Source organism: Ceratotherium simum, chromosome 14 (assembly GCF_057802395.1).
Source record: "Ceratotherium simum simum isolate JZ-2026a chromosome 14, ASM5780239v1, whole genome shotgun sequence".
Lineage (NCBI taxonomy): Eukaryota > Metazoa > Chordata > Mammalia > Perissodactyla > Rhinocerotidae > Ceratotherium > Ceratotherium simum.
In genome coordinates, this window is record NC_141913.1 from 64,608,261 (window position 1) to 64,629,218 (window position 20,958).

At 45.4% G+C, this 20,958-nt stretch overlaps 1 protein-coding gene across 4 annotated transcripts; it reads right to left on the reverse strand.

The window, feature by feature from the left end:
• Positions 1 to 505: 505 nt before the first annotated feature.
• Positions 506 to 20,198, reverse strand: TXNL4A (thioredoxin like 4A). Of its 4 annotated transcripts, XM_087439387.1 has the most exons (5): positions 19,237 to 19,474; positions 17,836 to 17,982; positions 17,081 to 17,150; positions 9,435 to 9,538; positions 5,129 to 5,549 (listed from the first exon to the last, which is right to left on the reverse strand). In XM_087439387.1, exons 4-5 carry the CDS (start codon positions 9,476 to 9,478, stop codon positions 5,378 to 5,380), a joined length of 216 nt encoding a protein of 71 aa, XP_087295513.1. In that variant the 5' UTR covers positions 9,479 to 9,538; positions 17,081 to 17,150; positions 17,836 to 17,982; positions 19,237 to 19,474; the 3' UTR covers positions 5,129 to 5,377. The 4 variants fall into 4 exon arrangements, with proteins under 4 accessions (XP_087295512.1, XP_087295513.1, XP_004422712.1 ...); XM_087439386.1 differs by lacking the exons at positions 5,129 to 5,549; positions 17,081 to 17,150; positions 17,836 to 17,982; positions 19,237 to 19,474 and adding exons at positions 506 to 819; positions 19,517 to 19,686; positions 20,089 to 20,198; XM_004422655.3 differs by lacking the exons at positions 17,081 to 17,150; positions 17,836 to 17,982; positions 19,237 to 19,474 and adding exons at positions 19,517 to 19,686; positions 20,089 to 20,194.
• Positions 20,199 to 20,958: the final 760 nt, after the last annotated feature.

Sequence of the window (20,958 nt, forward strand, 5' to 3'; positions counted from 1 at the left end):
AATAGTAGACAGAGTTACATGTATTTAAATACTCTAATTCTACTGTAAACTAGATTAATACAAAACTTGAGTAGAAAGGAGTTTATTCATAGAATACTTAAGTAAAATAGAGTTAATTCATTATCAAATGCTATATTCATTTACTTGTAATTTAAAACTCAACACAGAGTTATGAAACTTATGAAAACATAAAGCTTAATCATAAGGGTTGACTCTGTGAGGCAGAAGTTCTGGGTGCAATTGTCTGAAGTTCTAAATTCTCACATTTATCTACTTTTCTTTACAACCATGGTCTTTTGCATGATCAATCACCATAGACTTTTACTGTCTCCCCAAATCTCCTCTTAGCTCCTCCAAGCTGGGGCCAGAAAGATCTTTTCAGAACTAAAATTCTATCATGTTACTTCTCCTTCCCAAGGCAAAGCCTCCCATGGCTGCCCACCCCTGCCTGGCTTCCTCTGCAGCCCATCCCACCACTGCACCACACTCCCCAGTCCTCAGAAAGACCCAGCTCCCTCCCCTGACAGGGCATCGGATCCCCCTACCCACGCAGTTAGCTCTCTTTACATCTCAGCTTGAATTTCCTGAGACACTTTCCCTGAGCCCGTTTGGGTCAGCTCTACTTCCTGTGCGACCTGGCGGGGCTCCACCCGTCCGCCACTCTGGGTCAGATCTGCTTCCAGTGTGATCTCTCAGGGCTCCACCCGTCGGCCACTCTGGGTCAGATCAGCTTCCTGTGTGATCTCGCGGGGCTCCACCCGTCGGCCACTCTGGGTCAGCTCTGCTTTCTGTGTGACCTCCCAGGGCTCCGCCTGTTGGCTACGACAGTTGTAACTTTACTTTTATGTGATGGCGTGATTGTCTTCTCCACAAGGCAGAACCAGATTGACCTTACTCACCATTGTGTGCCCAAAACTGGCACCATCTCTGGGACCCAGAGCTACTCAAACATTTTTTTGAATGAATGAGTTTCAGGAGTGTCAAAATACTTTGCAATCTTTTTATGATGCTTTTTGTCCAAGGAGATGTGTGAGAGCTTGACCACTTTATTGACCAAGAAAACCAAAGGCCAGAGGGAGGACTTGGGCTGAGTAGTGACTGGGGAGACGAGTGTGACAGAGCATCAAGGCAGCAGGGATCTCATTAGGACGCTGGAGGTGCTCTTTGTAGAGCTTTCGATGATCAATGTAAAGATGCCACAAAAGAATGCTAGGATCAGATGCATTTCAAAAGCCATTAATTGGGCCGGCCCCGTGGCTTAGCGGTTAAGTGCTTGCGCCCTGCTGCTTGCGGCCCGGGTTTGGATCCCAGGCGCGCACCCACGCACTGCTTCTCCGGCCATGCTGAGGCTGTGTCCCACATACAGCAACTAGAAGGATGTGCAGTTATGACATACAACTATCCACTGGGGCTTTGGGGGGAAAAAATAAATAAAATCAAAAGCCATTAATAAAAATGATGTAGGGAAGGCATCCAAAATGGCTCCCACATAAGACAAGTCCTCTCTATGGTCCCCACTCTGATGATTTTCAAGACCTCAAACTTTCCCAGTTAGCACCTGAACTTTCAGATAAGAAACCTGGTGAGGCCATGAATACATCCTGCATTTTAACTGAGAAACCACACTTTGGGTGTGGTTCTGGAAACATCAGCAACGCGCTTTTGGGGCTACTTGTAGATGGCAGATTCTTTGACTCTGCACTGAGCTCCTCTCTTCTCTCTGTGGGCTCAGCACAGTCAGAAGGCAGTCTACCCCAGGGAGCCCTCAGAACAGTCTACTGCAAACACACAAGGATACTAGGGGTTTTAATGTTTCAGATGTTTGCTTTGAATGTCTTAAAACTACATGTAGATGGCCTGAGACCACAGCATCCTTCCACACCTTGCTTGTCCATTCAGTAGTTTGAGATTCATCTACATTGATTCGTGTGGCTCTCCTCTCATCCAGTCGCTAACTGCTGTGTGATAGTCCTTTGCATTATCTATTTTCCATGTGACTAACATTGTTTCCAAATAATACTGCGACAAGTATTCTTGCATATCTCCTGTATGTCAGTTTCTCTAGGGCATTTGATTACTTACAATATTCCTGAATATATTCTGTACCTCCTAGGCTTGTTCCTCTGTGTCAGTTTCCGTGACTAATTTCTAGACTTTGCCTAAAAGCCATCCTGGGATGGATGGGAGACAGAAATCAAACACTCAGAGAACCAGGAGCGTCCACATACTATCTCCATCAGTTAATTTCAACTTGATTAAAACAACATGGTACAGCAATGAGGCAAGGTTTGGGAGCCATGCAGACCTAGGTTTTGAATTAATGTCCTCTGCAACTAGTTGTAACTTTGAGCAATCTAAACTTTAGTTTCCTCCTCTGCAAACATCTACCTGACAAGTGGCTAGAAAGACTTGAGAAAATGGACTGTGAATCACTTAGTTCAGGGCGAGGTAGACAGTAGGTACCTAACAGTAAGATAAACTTGGATTGAAGACACTAAATTGTTATAAATTCAACTACATCGTAGCCAAAAAGCACCAGCAAAAAGATAATTACTAAAGTCAAATGTGAATGAACTTGTATTACAACTTAAAAATACACCAAACTTACAATAAATACACAGTAAATTTACAAATGTGTAGTGTAATTTTTTTTTGCTTATTTTTTTGTTAACACCTAATAAAGCTTAAGATATAATTCATATGCCATACAATTCAATGGTTTTTGGTACATTCACAGATAAGTACACTGATCACCACAATTTTAGAACATTTTCATCACCTGAAGAAGAAACCTCGTACCCAACAGCTATCACCTCCCTATTCTCCCATCCCCACATCTTAAGCAACCATTAATCTACTATCTGTCTCTATGGACATTTTGCCTATTCTGGACATTTTAGGTAAATGGAATCGTGGGAGGGGTAGTGACTGGCTCCTTTCGCTTACCCTCATGTTTTCACAATTCATCCACATTGTAGCCTACAGAAGTTACTTCACGGCTTTTTAGGACCAGACAGTATTCCATCACATGGGTGGACCACATTTTGTGTATTCATTCCGCTGATGGACATTTGTTTCCCAACTATGGCTATTATGAATACTGCTACCATAAATGTTCAAGTCCAAGTTTCTGTGTAGAGACACATGTTCAGTTCTCTTGGGTGTAGACCTAGGAGTGACACTGCTGGGTCAAACGGTATTTGTTTTCGAGGAAATGCCAAACTGTTCTCCAAAGTGGCTGCCCACTTTACCTTCCCACCAGCAGTGTGTGAGACTTCCAATTTCTCCATATCCTTGCCAACACTAGTAATAATCTGACCTTCTGAATCTATTCACACCCATCCTAGTGGGTGTGAAGCAGCATCTCCTGTTTTTTGTGTGTGTGAGGACTAGCCCTGAGCTAACATCCGACGGCAATCCTCCTCTTTTTGCTGAGGAAGACTGGCCCTGGGCTAACATCTGTGCCCATCTTCCTCTACTTTACCTGAGACGCCGCCAGAGCATGGTTTCACAAGCAGTGTGTTGGTGCACACCCGTGATCCAAACCCGTGAACCCTGGGCTGCCAAAGGGGAGCGCGAGCACTTAACCGCTGCGTCACTGAGCCATCCCTGGCATCTCCTGGTTTTGATTCGCATTTCCTTGGTGACTCACGATGGGAGCATCCTCTCATGGGATTACTGGCTATTTCTTGGAGAAATGTCATAAATATTGATGTGTACTATATGCCAGGTGCTTGGGGTCACACTGACTTTTTTCACTACACGGTATTATACTCCCTATTTTGTAAGTGGGAACTGGAGAGACTGAACTGCAGATTTGCATTTTAAATCTGTGTAATGGCACAGCCCCCGTCTGGTGGCTTCATCTTTGGTAGGCACCCATGTTTCAGCAACAGTCAGTCCGTCTGACCCCACTGTGGGCCCACCAGCCCTGTGTCAGACAGCAGACACTGCCACGCCACCACACGACAGAAAACGCAGCTCCGGGAGGCCACCTGTCGAGGTCCTCAGTAAGCGGCAGAGGCTGCTGTGAAGCCAGATGGGGGCTGCAGGGTGTGTCCCCACACCCCCTGTGCCGCCTCCATGCTCACACTTACTTGCATTTCAGTCTGCGATGAGAAGTGCCAGAAGACCCCAAACACCCTCAACATGCTGCTGGGACAGGAAATGTGGAAGAGAAACACAGGCCTGTGTAAGGAGACTGTCGAGCTACACGGACTGCGGGGACGTGGTGTCTACAGACTCCGCAGAAAAGATAGTTTTAGTACATTAGATACGATCTCAGGAGGAATAACAGCTCTTACTCCTCATAATTAAAAGGAAGGCTCCAAAAATCATTATTTTACTACACAGTTTTTATAACTGGAAGAATAAAAAATACTTTTTTAAGTATGTCTTCTTTCTGAACTCAAGCCTTTGGATTCTGTTGTGGGTTGACTTATGCCCCCTGAAAACTCCTATGTTGGGAGTCCTAACGCCCAGGACCTCCAAATGTTACCTTATTTGGAGACGGGGCTGTTGCAGATTAATCAGTTAAGATGAGGTCATGCTGCAGCAGGGTGGCCCTTCTCCAATGACTGGTGTTCTCACAAGAAAGGGAAACGTGAACGCAGAGGCGCACACAGGGAGAAGGCCGTGTCAGGGTAGGGACAGATTCTCCCTGACTCTCGGCCTCCCTCCAGTCTATGGGACTTTGTACAGCAGCCCCAAGAAACTCCGATTCCACTGCCCAGCGTGCAGGACACTGCAGCCCACAGGACACAGACCTCAACTTCATACTTCACTCCGGTGGTAAACATGAGAAGTTGTGTTTTTTTTTGGCAGGGAAAGATTTGCCCTGAGCTAACATCTGTTGCCAATCTTCTTCTCTCTTTTGTTTTCCTCCCCAAAGCCCCAGTATATAGTTGTATATTCTAAATGTAAGTCCTTCTAGTGCTTCTATGTGAACTGACGCCACAGCATGGCTACTGACAGATGAGTGGCGTGGTTCCACACCTGGGAACTGAACCCAGGCTGCCGAAGTGGAGGGCGTGGAACTTTAACCACTAGGCCACTGGCTCAAGAGGAGAAGTTTTGACGACCAAAATCAGTAATCTATACATCAAGTTACTTAAGAAATAAACCAGTATGACTGCTCCCATCACCAGGTATTTTATTGACCTAAGCCAGATATTGACAGATATTTGCTAATGTAAAAGGCAACGGCCAGGCAGAACGAAAGCTGAGGCTGCACCCTCTCCCTGCAAAGACCCTCCAGCTCCCTGAGCTTCGTGTACCTTCCCAAACACTTTCTCAAAGGCCTTACAGCGTTTAAAATATGTCCACATGAAAATGACTCCATGACATTCACACACAGCAGCAAGACAAGGACGAGAGCTCAGTATCTGTACTTGGTGGAATAGTCCTTTGGAGACACGACCAGGCCACGCCCTTTCCGGGCGCCTCGGTACACGGTCTCGATGATGTCAATCATCTCCTGCTTGTCCTCCATGGCCCAGTTGATCTTGTTGTTGTTACCAGTGCCCAGGTCAATCATGATGTGCTTGTTCCTGCCAAGAGCAAAGGGGTCAATGCCCTCAAAAGTCCTCTAAAAAAGAATCCCATGAAAAAAACACCTTGCATTCCCCACTGTTACAATCTTTTTTAAACATCATTGAAGACAAGGACACACACAATCAAGAGGATACACCATGATTGAGGAGAAGACTGGAAACGACCCGAATACTATTAAAAACAAACCAACCAACCACCCACAATGCACTGTCCACCGAGCTCTGTCTGTATTTCCTTAGGACCAATATCCAACTGGGTAACCCAAGAGTCAAAGGACACAGTTTTAGTCACTTGGAAAGCCAAGTTGTTTTCCAGAGGGTTGCACTAATTTATCTGAAAAAAGCAAAGTCACGGTTTGTCATGGTGCTCTTGTGAGCACTTCTGTGTAAATTTTATTAAAAGCCCTACTAATTGTGAAATGAATATGATATTTTGCATTTCTATGATTAGGGAAGCAGATGATTCTTTACAAATTTATCTTTCAAGAGGCTACTTTTAAAATGAGTTTATATGCGCACTTTATAAAATAAAGACATTAACCCTGTTGTACCTGCACTAATTTTCCCTGGTTTGTTGAAGACCGATTTTTATCAGCTTTTCGCTTCCACAAGAGCACACATTTGGCTTCAGCCCACTATTCCACAGAAAGCCCCCATCCTGGAGTCTCCAGCTTGCCCTCCTTTCAACCAGCGAACTTCCAAAAGGCAAATGTGACGTTACTCCGCTGCTGCAAACATTCCCTTCCAGGATAACCTTCCAAGTCTTCATACTGTCCCAGGAATCTGGGGATCTGGATGCTGCCCGGCTCTCTCCTCTCACCTTCTACCCTCTCCCGACTGTCCCTTGTCAATCATTCACATTCTTGCAGGTCCCCAAACACGATATGCTGTTGTGCCTCTGTGCCCTCGCCCATGGGTCTGCCCCTGGTGGCATGCAAGTGGCTTGTTCTGAACTTACTCTGGCTGTCCTTTAGGCACTCATACCACCCTATTTGATTCGCTATTTGTGTCTCTGTAAATACCTGTCCTCTGGCACCTCCCCATTTCCCTTTGCTAATTTACTGTGACAGCAGGAACCCTGCCTTATTGGACTTAATGTCACAGCACTAGACCATAAAACCTGGTGGGACTCCATAGATATACTTAGTGAATAAGTTAACTAAAGTACTGATACTACTTGTCATAGAATTCTGGGTCACAGACACAGTAGGAGGAGGTTTCATCTCCTTTTCTGAGTGCAGCAAAAGTCCTAAAACATCAAAATACACAATCTGCCACAGCACCATCCCAACTTCCTTCTGCAACCTCCTTCCCCATCACAGCATCTCCCACCTCTCAGGTTGGCCCCAGAGAGCAGGAGATGGCCCTCACGATTCCCACCTGAAGGATTTTGGAGGCATTTTGAGGAGCATGATAGAAAAGGCCTACATTGCATAAAACAGCTGTGGACTTTAAGAACACTGCTGGTGAGGGCTCGGAGGGAAGTAGGGAATGGAGGACGTCTTTGTTACACAGCGCCAGAATACTAGCGACAGCATGTCCTGAGTCCTGTGGGAACTCAGTGATGAACTTGGATATTTAGCTGAGGAAAAACCAAGCAAAGACTTGAAGATGCTGTCTGGTTTCTTCTTGCGGCTTAGAGTAATGAGAAGAGAGACAAACTGGTGTAAGAACGGTTAGCACAAAAAGAAGAAATTCTCAGTCTCTCCAGATGGCAAAAGATGCTGAAACCCAGAAATGGCTGCTGAAGGCGTGCCATGGAGAGAAGGAAGAGGCCATGGGACCTTCTCCTGAAACTCAGGAAAGACCTAAGGGTCAGAATACTCAGTCATAAGAAGGAAAGGTATGCCTCATGGATCCTCCCCCAGGAAGCCGTGGCCAGGCAGAAGGCATCCCCCTGATGCCCAGGACAGAAACACTGCCAGCTCGGGCTGAGGGACAGAGGATGCAGTGAAAGGAGCTGATGGAACCCCAAAATGCTTCTGGCAGGAAGCAGCATGGAAAACAACCCAGCTGCAAATGCCTTTCATGAAAAACCCAGGAACACCAGGGTGGAGCACTCCCAGAGGAGGGGCATCAGGCTAGGAGGATGATCCAGCCCTCCATCAGAGCCCCCTTCCTCCTCACGTCCTGTCCCCCACGTGGATCCGTTTCTGATGCCTGTCCCACACTACTTACTGGGAGAGGTGGGGCCACAGATAAGGAGTGGTGTCCAGGAGCTATGCTTACAGCTTGCCCTAAGAAGCCTCATTCATAGGATTTTGCATATGAGGGATTGTGAATCTTGGGAGCCAGAAGGCAGAATGCAAAATCCTAAAACAACCCCATGATTTTCTGCCCTAATCCACAGGACTGTGATATGACATCATGACTATTATCTGTTACATTATACTGCAAAGGGAACTTTGCAGATGTCTCTAACGTTACAAATCAACTGACTTTAAAATAAGGAGATAATCTGGGACTATTTGGGCAAGTCTAATCCAATCACAGAGCCCCCTAAAAGCAGAACAGCAAATTGGAGAGACTGTGTGAAAAGGACTCAACTCACTGTTGCGGGCTTCGAAGATGGAGGGCCCCAGCAGACAGCCAGCAAGGCAAGAGACCTCAGACCCACCACCACGAGGAACCTGATTCAGCCAAGTGGATTCTTCCCTGACCGACTGCCCAGATAAGATCCCAACTGGTGACTGTGGTCTTGGGAGGCCGTGAGAGAGAATGCCCTGCGCCCACCTGGACTTGGACCCACAGGACCTCGAGCTCATAAATGGTGCTGTTTTCGGCCACTAAGTTTGTGCTGATCTGTTACCCAGAATACAAAGCTAACACACACCCTACACAGTCCACCCAGACCTTCCTCACCAACGAGGGAGCTCAGTTTTCGGGTACAGCCTAATGCTGACACTGCTCTTTACCAATTTTTGTGGTAACAATAAACAGTAAGAAATTCTGACAAGTAAAAACAACGTCAAACGGTGATTTCTTTCCAAGGTAAACCCCACAACAGAAATTTTTCTTTTTTACTCATGATGTAACTTTATTACATAAGTACCATCAACCGTATCTGCTGTCTACATCAGACACCTTTCTCACCTTTTCCTTTGATGCGAAGTCCGTAAGTCATGGACACACATTAATCGGAGGCAATTATGAAAATTCTATTCCTCATGCCAATAACTGACTGACTAGGGTCCACAACAGAATTTTTCAGCTGATTAAATAATCTTATATTTATAAGAAAAGTCACTAAATACAGGTTTTCCTCTTGGGTTATCACAGAAGGATGATAAATAAAGTCACTGATATCATTTTAAAAAGGAGTTATTTTAAAACAGACATTTTTATCAACAGATTTATTTATTTATTTATTTATTTTACTTATTTATTTTTTCCCCCAAAGCCCCAGTACATAGTTGTATGTCATAGCTGCACATCCTTCTAGTTGCTGTATGTGGGATGCGGCCTCAGCATGGCCGGAGAAGCGGTGCGTCGGTGCGCTCCCAGGATCCGAACCCGGGACACCAGCAGCGGAGCGCACACACTTAAGCATTAAGCCACGGGGCCGGCCCACAACAGATTTATTTAAAGGTATCTTAAATTTCAATAAGAATGTCTTCCACTTAATTACACTTCAGCTAGGTTTCTAGGCAAAGTTATTTCAAAAGGGTAATTTGTTACTGAGTAAATGCTAAAACTAGAATTTTTACTTTGAAAATTATTGAGAAGACCAGAGTGATTGCCTGGAGACACAAACTGTGTTGTGATAGGGCTGCATAACTGATCTCCTTCTAAATAGAAGAATCTGAAGATGTCTTGATTACATTAAATGTCCAGAACAACAACATTCAATTTCATTAACGACTTGAAGATAAGAGAACATACCTGAAGAAAAACATGACAGTACACGGATCGTATAACTCATACATTTTGTTGAAGTCAGGAACTTCTGTAATATCCACAAGATAAATAACTGCAAAATTTTTAACCTAAAAGGAGATTGGAAAAAAACGTGAAATAATAAATCAATTTTTTATTCTGTAAAAGCACACTAAAAAACAAAATCAAGAAACTGTGTATAACAGGACAATTTTCAAACTAACTCTCCAACATTCTTCCCAGTAGAGCTAACACACAGGAAAATAACACCACCATCAGGATCCTAAACTGGTCACTTACACCTCACTTTACCATTTTTCAGAATAGCAAGTTATGAGAATCCTGTAGAAAATGTCCACAGAGATATTATTCATGCTAACCTAGTAATAATCTATACGAACTTTTCCAAATTTGAACTTTTACAAATACTTAATTAAGTGCATTAAACAACGGCTCTAAAACATGTCTTTAGAGTTCAGCCTCACATTTATTTCTTCCACTTATTTAGGTCTGAAAACTTGCAAATACTAATATACTAGTACCCCAAATAATATTGTATACAACAAATTTTCTTTAATTTTTTTAATCGCAAGTTTATCAGAGAAGATTTAGAAAACCCAGAAAACTATAAATAAAATCACCTCCAATCCCAGCACCTAGAGTTAATTGCTGAGAATATAGTTTTAGTATATTCTTTCCCCCTTTTTTGGTATATATGTGTGTGTATATAAATATATATATATATATATAAAAATCTGTTTATACAGTTATGTACTGCATAACAACGCTTCGGTCAACATGGACTGCATACATGATGGTGGTCCCGAGATTATTACCATAGAGCCTGGGTGGGTAGCAGGCTATACCACCTACGTTTATGTAAGTATCCTCTGTGATGTTCACACAACAACAAAGTAATTTCTCAGAACGTACTCCCGTTGTTAAGCGACGTGTGACTATACTGCGTTAACAAAATACAGTCACATGGTGATCACACTACAATATTTTGTATCCTGCTTTAACAACAAGCATTCTCTTATATACTTTCCCAAAACACAATTTTTATGGCAACATAATAGTCCATCAAATGGCTATGCCATTTTTTCACCATTTTTGTTATTTCCTTTCTGATTTTTCATGAATAATTCAGACTTTTCATTAATATCAATTATTCACCTGTGAACATTCTTACCCTTAATCCGTGTACATACTTCGTTATTTCCTAAGGATAAGTTCCTAAAACAGAATCTTCGAACAAAGGTCGTGTCATTTTACGGGCTCCTTACAAATATTGTCTCAGTGCCTTCTAGAAAGCTTATACCCATTTATATGTTATGAGTTGAACTGTGTCTCCCCCATCCCCCAAAAGATATACTGAAGTCCTAACCCTTAGTACTCAGAATGCGTCCCTATTTGGAAATGGAGTTCTTGCAGATGTAACTGATTAAGGTAAGATGAGGTCACTCTGGAGTTGGGCGGGCCCCTAATCCAACCTGAACAGTGTTCTCATAGGAAAACGGCCACGTGAGGGCAGACACACAGGGAGAAGCTACGTGAACGTAGAGGACTGGAGGGATGCATCTATAGGCCACACAGGGAGCCCCAAAGACCACTGACAACACCAGAAGCTGGAAGAAGCAAGGAGGGATTCTCCCCTACAGGTCTCACCGGGAGCCCGGCCCTGTTGACACCTTGATTTCGGACTCTGGCCTCCAGATTGTGAGATGATAAATTTCTGTTGTTTTAATCCACCCAGTTTGTGGTGCTTTGTTACCGCAGCCCCAGAAAACTCATACAAGATACACGAGCCTCTTCATATACAACTAAGTCTAAAAATCTGACTGTAATTTACAGATGAAATAACATGGTATCTGGGATTTCCTTTAAATACCGCAGCATAAAAAATGCTTGAGGGGTGAGATGGCACAAGACTGTAGAAGCTGAGCGACAGGTAAGGAGGACTTCACTATACTCTCCTCTCGACGTTTGAGAACATTAAAAAATATTTAGTATGGAAATTTAAACCACCACCACCACCACAAAGAGGAAGGAAGGAAGGAAGTTCACATTTAACGAGGACCCCTCTTGCCCCATGGCCTTGGTAGGGAGGAAACCGTAACAAAAGCCTCACGCTTGGCTGTGTGTGAGTGCTCTGACACCACCACAGTCCCCACTGTCCCCAGGCCGTTTTCAAAAGCCTCAAGGCAGCGTCCGTGCATGTCCACATCACCTGAACTCGTCTTGGTCTGATCTCATGCCCTGAGAACATGTTTCTGAAACTCTGGCTTCCTGTGGTGCCCACAGTAAGAATGTGTCGGTCAGGTCAATTGAACCAGCTTTATTTTCATGGTGAACTCACAAATTGCATTCTGGTTTTATTTAAAAACAAAACAAAAACTGCACCACAGACGTTAAGACTATACACGGTCACAGGCAGCCGGAAAGCAGGTCACACCTGGACTCACTTTTGTCCCTTCAATGCCTCGCTCAGTGACAAATGTACAAAATAAATACCAGTAACGATTATTACATTAAATATGAACTTATGGAATCACCATGTAAATATTCAATTATTCTAAAACTCAAACGAACAGGGTTGTAAGTTTGAACTATAGAAAAAAGTAGAATCACAAGTTTGTATCATCCTTTTTTCGTGTATGTGAACAATATCAAGTAACATAAATACTGAAATTTAACAATCACAAGACAACTGAATAAATGAAACTTGCTTAAAGCTGCAAATATCTATCTCCTTCTGCCTTCCAGTTCCGTCTGGTCCGTGGCAGCTACCTCCTCATCTGAACCCTAACAGAAGCAAAGAACCAGGTTAAGTGCACTCACCACAGGACTTGAATACGCTCCTACTCCACCCAGTCCACAGACTGTCCAGTGAACACCCGAGAATCCACTCCACGCAAGGCACTCCTCACTCCTGTTTCTTTCAACACCCCTAAACAGAGACATTACTAATGCTCTGTGTGTGATGAAGTGAAGGCTCGGAAGGTGAAGCGACTCCAGGCCACAAGGGGACGCAAACGGCAAACCTGAGGCTCACCAAGTCTGGCTCCAACCCCAACCTCTGGATGAGATTTCCTACCCAAGTCGAGAAGGAATTAGCCTGCCCAGAGGGGGCAGGAGGCCTGGGAGGGTGGGGAATTGGTCAGGCTCAGAGCTGCACGTGTAAGACACAGATGCAAGAAAGAACAAGCCCAGGGGCTGGCCTAGTGGCACACTGGTTAAGTTAACAAGCTCCACTTCGGCGGCCCAGGGTTCATGGGTTCGGATCGTGGGCACAGACCTACACACCATGCTGTGGTGGTGTCCCACATACAAAATAGAGGAAGACTGGTACAGATGCTAGCTCAGGACCAATCTTCCTCAGGAAATAAATAAATAAATAAATAAAATACTTTAAAAAAAGAAAAGAAAGAACACGCCCAGTGCAGAGGTGGCACCTGGAACAGTGGCTCAGAAGGGAGAAGGGGAGCCTGAAACGCAGGCAGGGACCCTGCAGGCTTAAGAGGCCGGGGTCAGTTATTTACCTATAAGGAAGGAGAGTTGAAGAGCTAAGTTTTATACAAACCAACCTGAGAAAAGTAAGGAGCGTCTAGAGAAACGTTCCTACACGGAGTGACCAGACACCACTGCCGTCCGCATCCAACAGTGACCAAGCCAAGATGTGGACAGCCGGAAGCCCACAGCAGAGCCCAGGGCAGGAAAGGGATGGCCGGAGAGGCACACCAGGAAAGGCACACTCACAATACGAGAGGACGGACTCCTCCAAGGAGAGAGCTGGGTCAAGTGCCACAGAGGGGTCAAGTCAGGTGAGGCCTGAGAGGCGTCTGTGACTCTGGCTACTGGAAGGTCACGAGTGGCAGGGCAAGACAGCACAGGGCGGAAGCCATGCAGAGGTCTGACCAACAGAAGGCGTTAAGTATGGACACCTCCTGCTAGGAGCTTGGCTATGAGGAGAGGGAAGCCGCTGAGGGACTTAGGTGTTGAGGCAGGGGAGGAAAAGACGTCTCTCCCAGCCACCCCACTTCCCTCTCTTCCCAGTGAAAGAAGGCAAGGCGTCTGTGCAAAGGAGAGAAGAAGTGAGTTGCAGGAACGTGAGTTGAGCACCAAATGTTCAAATAACCTGTTGAAATAATTTCATGGTCACCACGGCCACTCAGGTGACGGGGGAAAAGCAACCACTCAACCCGCTGCACAACTGTATCTCGGCAAAAGTCACCCCCCTAGTTTTTTAGGGTTCTGCCGACATCCAAATTTCACTAGAAAGCAGAGACACTTTCTTCTATTACTTCTCACATAATAAAACAAAGACATTATGATTTAAAATGATAGATATTAACATTAGAGTATAACCAAACACACACACAGACCTGTCTCCTAAAGCAGAAATTGCCACTCCAATGAAAGCCCAAGACGCCTTTCAGATTCAACGTGAATGATTTAGCTAACTGGTTCTGGTTCCTGGAACCTCCACATCTCCCAAGTTACAGCAGAAATTGACATGAGAAACCATATCCTCTTAAAAGTGACTAAAATACATCTCATCTATTTCATATGAGGACATTCAACTACCCCAACTAAACAATGTCATAAGATTTTCACACTGTAAATGCTGGTTTTCATAGCTCGATAACTTTAACAAAGGCCTTATTTCCCTTTGCCCTCAATGATAAGAAAACTGTAGCTCATTCAAAGTAAAATAAACCACCAAGTGACACCACAGTACTTTTTCCCTTCCTCTCTACATAAACTACATTATGGTGCTTCAGATAAATGTGAAGCCTCCAAGGCGAGGAGCCACATCTGCTGTCTTTTCTGGGGTGTCCCCAGAGTACCTGACACACACGGCACGACTAAATATTTACTCAACGAATGAACTTCAACAATAAACTTTTATTTCAAAACTCAAGAAACATATTATCGTCACTAAAAATGTGTTTTTGGACAGTATGGGCTTACTGATATGATACTGAGCTCTAACCCATCTTCTCCTTCAGAGGCAGTGCCCTGACAGGGGTTCTCAATTGCTGCAGCTGGAACACTTGTGGGAAGGAAGGGACCACCAGCATGGACGTCGTTCACCAGTCTACGCGGCCATGAGCCTGTGCCAACACAGTGCCGGGCGGCCTTGCTCTCCTGAGCCCTCCCACTTCTCTCCTCTGGAGAAGCTCCCATCTGTCAAAGCTTCTCCTAAGGTAGGTTGTAGGGATTCTGTCGTGATGCCTTCCACATGGTCTGAACTTTTCCTCCGGAACATTTCACATCCGTTAACGAATCTGCAGTTAACAAAATCTCTGTATATTTTTTATATAAAAATGAAATTAAGATAGGGTGTCTACTTATCTTTCCTCCATTTTGAAAACATTCATTTTGAAAACATAAAATGGAATGGAAAAACCACTGCTTTGTATCCAGTCCAGTATTTTTTAAACAAGTTATATAATTAAAAAAAATATGAATCAAATAAACCAATAGTATCTTAGTGTTTTAAAGTGGAAACTGCTTCCTCTTCCCCAGACACACATGCTCCCTGTGAGGAGATCCTATACATTCTGCTTTTCTCCAGCTGAAATTATAACAAATGTTTCCCCACGTTACTAAATAAAGCTCTTAGAAAATAATGTTTAATGGCCAAATAATATTCCATTCAGTGGCATGGATGTTCCCAGTTTAAAACCCAAACTTCTCCATTTCCGAGCCCGGACAAATTACTTGCTAGCCTCAGGGAGCTGTCATGGGGTCCACACAGGGTCAGTTTCCTACCTCGCATTGTAACTGACCCGAGTCCTCAAAAACCAGAGATTATGGTCATTACCACGTTCTCCTATCACCAGACATTGTAGTTGTTTCCAATTTTGCTATAAATTACAGCAGAGGTCTCATGGAGCATAAGTTTGCCTACCGAAGAGGCGTAAGGCGTGACTATTAAGGCTTTTCACACAACGCCAAGCTGCTGCCCAAGAGGATGTTAACAGTTTTACTCCTCCATGAATGTTAAATCGACTCTCACCACACCGCAATAACTCAACATCTTTTTATCTCTGATATATCCAAAAAAGGACAGTGCACTGTTTTAACGTGTGTTTCTTAGAAGTGTACTTAACCAGTGGAATTTCCTCTTTTTCAAGTTCTTTGCCCATTTACCCATGGGAGTCTTACCTTCTTAAATGGTACTTTAAACTTATTTGCAAAAGTCTATTACATCTAAAATAACATTTTGCCTACTCTATGTGTAATAATCTTAACCGGCTATTGATTAGCACTTTTTTAAACCAAGAACCACATGTACCAATTTCATTTCTCTTATCAGGCTGCTCTGTATCACACACGTTCTTTTGCTCGCTCGCAACAGTAGACACCCTTCCTGACCCTGTTGCCTGCATATTTCATAAAGACACTTTCTTTTTCTTAGCAAGTCAGGGATTCAGCTGCTGAGCAGTCCTTTGCACGCCACTAAATCCATCTCCAAGTTAAAGTAACTCATGCAAACCACTACGACTGACAGCCGGGACGCCCACCACCATGCCACCCTTTTGTATGGAGCGCCTCCACCAGCTAAGAACCCATCCAAAATTCCAGAAAAAAATGTTCTAGACTGTCAATTGGCACTATATATTTCTGAAGTGTCAATTTTTACATTTTTAGGTAATTCATTTCAAAGCCACCAAAAAACTGCATAACTTTTTTTCTAAAACTACTATGTGCCCTGATTCTCTACTCACAATAACACTTGCAAATATTGTGATGTGAGAGAGACAAGGGTAATAATAATATTGGCTAATGATTACTGAATACACTACTTGCTATGTGACAGAAAATGTTCTAAAAGCCTTTTATATTAACTTAATTCTCACAACTACCCTATGAGTCAGGGACTATTATCCCTTTTTACAGATTAGTAAAATGAGGCACAGAGACAAACCATTTAAGACCATATAGGCAGTAAGTGGCAGAATATAGCTCGGTCTGCACCCCTAACCTCTGCTCATACTGTCCCTCATAGCTTGCTGCTAGCTACAAGGTTGTTATATCCAGAGACACAAATCCATGGTGAATACAAAAATACATGCATTCTGTTGGTTCCTATGAGATTCCTCATCTGACTGAGCATCGAAGTTCCACTGTTTCAACTGACTATATGTGATGCTTGAAAATGATCCCCTAAAATCACTCCTAAAAAGTCCCATAAATATATTTGGCCTTACATACAATTTAATTAGAATGTACAATCATGAGTCAATATCACTGAGGTTTTACGTATTTCAAACTCTATTTGTATGGGCTTTTTAACACAGAATTAAACAACCCATTTACTCTTACCCATCATGGGATTTAGCTAACAGGAGCTGTGACAAACTGTGTTCCTACAAAATGGGAAGACAGCTCAAGCTACCTGAAACAGTCTCTCTCTGAAGCTGTGCATAAAATCAGCTACTAAACAGGAAACTTTGTTCTTATCACTCTACCAAACTCCAGACATCTTTAAAATCTTTAAGCATATCTCAGTGTTTTCAATACAGCTCACAACTAATCCAGCCAAGGTGGGGCTGCCCCTGTCCAAGCACCAAGTCAACACACCACATTCCAGGAGAAACAGTATAATCAAGTCCAGCCTGCACATTGGAAAGTTTACTCACTTTAAAACAGCTGGGAAATCCAAACGGGGCTCGGAACAAGATGAGGAAGATCCCCCATTATCTGCCATTTCTGCAGAGGGAGATTTTTAAATAGAGAGTTAAATTGTTCTTTATACTAAAACCTTAAACTTCAAAATTTCCTGTTGAGCTTCCCCAGCAAGGGCTTTCAGAATTATAAACTCATATCTTCCCCTTATACTAACAAGAAAATAAAATATTAATAGTCTTGTAAAGCATTTGAAGTTTGCATTTTCAGTAACCATACTATAATACAGCATTAAAACTTTATTAAAATAGAAATCCAGGGGCAGGCCTGGGTGGTGAAGTGGTTAAGTTCACGCACTCCACCTCAGTGACCCACGGTTGGCAGGTTCAAATCCTGGGCTCGGACCTACACACTGCTCATCAAGCCATGCTGTGGCAGCGTCCCACATATACAGTACAGGAAGATGGGCACGGATGTTAGCTCAAGGACCACCTTCCTCAGCAAAAACAAGACGACTGGCAACAGATATTGGCTCAGGACAAATCTTCCTCACCACTCCCCCCCCCCTCCCCAAAAAAAAGAAAGCCAAATTTTTGGACAAAAGAAAAAGAGTAACTTAAAAGACCAAAAAAATTTTCAAAGTGAGCCCAATTAAACTGTTCTTATCAATATGTTCAATACCAAAGACCATATCTACAAGTGATACAGTGATCAGTCTACACATAAAGGGATCAGAAAAGCACTCTGGTAAAAGCCCCTAAAAACTTACGTTAACACACAAACTGTCTCCTAGCTAAGAGCATCTTGCTGAGTTTTGCTCAGACATGAAGAGCCACACGACCCTCACGTCTCTAGCATCCTAGCCTCGTGCTGAGGCCAGCAGGATCTCGACATCACCTGGTGTTTATGCCGCCACCTGCAAGGCAGAATCCAGAACACACACCCCAAGTTATTTCAAAGTCAACACAGCAACAGTTTGGTTATTGGAAAAGTGCTCTTGGTCACTTCTCCACTGAATTCAGCAGCACCTGCCCTTGACCGCTACAGCTAAGTAATGCATAAACAACTCCCTGGCACCACCTCACCCACGACCTCCAACCCTGACTGGGAGGACCCCAGTGTGACTGAACTGCTGCTCCCCGGAGCTCCCCAGGCAGCTGTGCAAGGTCCTCAACGTCTGGGGTCCAAGAGAGAGAGGAGGGTGAGTGGCTCTGACCCCGACCTCCACAGAGGTCACATCAGAATCCCCAGGGGAGCTTCTTAAAAACGCCATTTCTGGACCTCAGCCCAGACCTAGAGAATCAGAATCTGAGATGCACCTGAGAAGCAAGCATTCCAAGTGACACTCATGACAACTGAAATATAAGGACCATCCCTACTGCCACCACCCCTCGCTCTGCCTCACCTACCAAATCGGAGATAGTAAAAATTAGCAATGTTTGTCCTTTCCTGAATACAAAATACATCCTTACAGCTGTTACTATTTACTCCAAGGCATTACTTTAACCCAACCTATATCAGCATCTCCTATTCCTGTGAAAGAAAAGACAGCTTCAAGGTTTCCATTAGTTTTACCCTTCATTAAAACAACTGATCTCTCAAATTATCTATGGAATGTTAATAAGTTAAATATTTTATTAACACTAATATATTTGCCTTTTCCCTATTGCTACATTTGCAAAAGCTCAAATCAAAGCTATCTTCAAGTCACCCTGGGAAATCATTTATAGAGAAGAATTAAGGCCCCGGTTATATAAGAGTGCCCCGCAATTGCACTTTCATTGTCAGCAAACAATGGCCACAGACAACCCAGTGTACTAATATTAAAAACTAGGGAAACCAGCTCTAACAAAGCACAATTCCGTGTTCTCCTGATGTTTCCTGCATTTGAATCATTCTAAGCTATAAACCAAGTGACGCACAAAATACATGGTGGAGTAAAGAAAAAAAGAACCAAAAGAAAAGAATAGGACATACTATGTTATTAACATAAACATTCTGTTTTATAAATACAACAAATGAACCGTGATACCAAAATAAGGACAATCCTTTTAAACTCCAAGCTCTTGCCAAAGTCTGCAAATCTGTTTTGTGCACAGCACTATGACGTAAATTTTGAAAAAAGCCCTACCAATAAGAACTAACTTGTTTAGGGAGAGGGATCACGAACCTCTTTAAAATCTGAAAGTCTATGGAAACTTCTACCAGAAAGAGACACCAGCTATTCCGCACGATTTCAGAGACTCTGTCCGTATATCAATCCTGCTGCTTCTCTTTATTTGGTGAACGTGTTGCACACTGGAAAGTCAGCCATGAAAAATGAGTACAGACGCAGTTTTTTAATCTCACTTTTAAATTCTACTGCCAACGAGCCAAGTAAAATAAATTACACACACCGAAATGACCCAGCCGAGAACGGAACGCCACGTGAAGCAGCGGGGCCGCGTTACCTTTTCGGCTATACTGTAGAGAACCTCGTCCATTTTCATACAGGTAGGGTCCCAGTCGTGTCCAAACCGAATGACGACCACTCGGTCCTCCTCCGAAAGGATGGCCTGGTCCACCTGCCAGCCATTGTGCAAGTGCGGAAGCATGTACGACATCCTGAGGCCGATGGTACCTGCGAGGGAGGGCCTCCATGTCCCAGCCCTTCCAGCTCGACCGCAGACCCCTCGCCGGGGGCTTCTCCCACAGGAGGCGGCTGCCGCAGGGGCCCGGGTCCACCCCCACTCCCGCCCCCACAGGCCCAGGTCAGTCCCACTGCAGTGCAAGGGCTGCCGCACGGACCCGGGTCCGCCCCTACCCCCACGGGCCCAGGTCAGTCCAGCGCGGGAAGGGGCCCAGGGCCGTTGCGTCCACTCGCCCACGCCCCCACGGGAACACCACAGCCCGGCGCGCCGCCCGCCCCGCAGCCAGGATCCCAGGGCGAGGGGACCCCGGGCCGCACCCCAGCCCCTCGCCCCCGCGCCCCTCCTCCCGGGATCCCCGGCCACCCCGCCCCGCCCCGCCCGCACGCACTCACCTCCGCCAACACATGGACCTCCGGGGCAGCGGTTCCGCCGGGCGTGGACACACGTCGGCGTGTGCTTGCGCGCTGACGCGTGCGTGCGTGCGTGTGTGCGCAGTGCGTGCGCGTCCCTAGTCGGAGCGTTGGCGCTGGGAGGCGGACTCTGGGTGGGCGGCACGGGTGGCCTTTGGGAGGGGTGCTGCCACGGTCGGGAGGGGCGGTTCTACCGGACCGGCTGTCGCTGCAGTCAGGGCGTCAGAGGGACCGAGCTGCCCGCGACGCCACCGTCACCCCGGGGTGTGGACAGAGAGGACCACCGTGACCCCAGGGTGGTGCTTGACCCGAGGACCACTGGGATCCCGGGGGGGCTAGACCCGAGGACCACCGTGCCCCTCGAGGGGGAGTGGACAGAAAGGACCGGTGTGACCCTGGGGGGGGCTAGACCTGAGGACTACCGTGACCGGGGGTGGGGTGGGAGAGGTGGACAGAGAGAACCACTGTGACACGGGGTGGTGGGGCTAGAGTGGAGAGGATACCGTGACCCCCGGGGGGGGGAGGGGTGGACAGAGAGGACCACTGTGACCCGGGGGGGGGGCTAGACCTGAGGACCACCGTGACCCCGGGAGGGCTAGACTGGAGAGGACACCGTGACTCTGGGAGGAGGGGAGGTGTGGACAGAGAGAACCACGGTGACTTTGTGGAGGGGAGGGCTAAACCTGAGCACCACAGTGACCCCGGAAGAGCTAGACTGGAGAGGACCACCGTGACCCCGGGGTGGGGGGTGGGCAGAGAGGACACCGTGACCCCGGGGTGGGGGGTGGGCAGAGAGGACTACTGTGACCCTGGAGAGGGGAGGGGGCTAGACCTGAGGACGACCGTGACCCC

Coding starts and splice junctions, on each gene's coding strand:
- TXNL4A (XM_004422655.3), bottom strand. CDS start 19,669: ATGTCGTACATGCTTCCGCACTTGCACAATGGCTGGCAGGTGGACCAG. Junction 9,539..19,516: donor TCTACAGTATAGCCGAAAAG/GTAACGCGGCCC, acceptor ATCTCCTTTTAG/GTTAAAAATTTTGCAGTTAT. Junction 5,550..9,434: donor ACTGTCATGTTTTTCTTCAG/GTATGTTCTCTT, acceptor TGCTCTTGGCAG/GAACAAGCACATCATGATTG.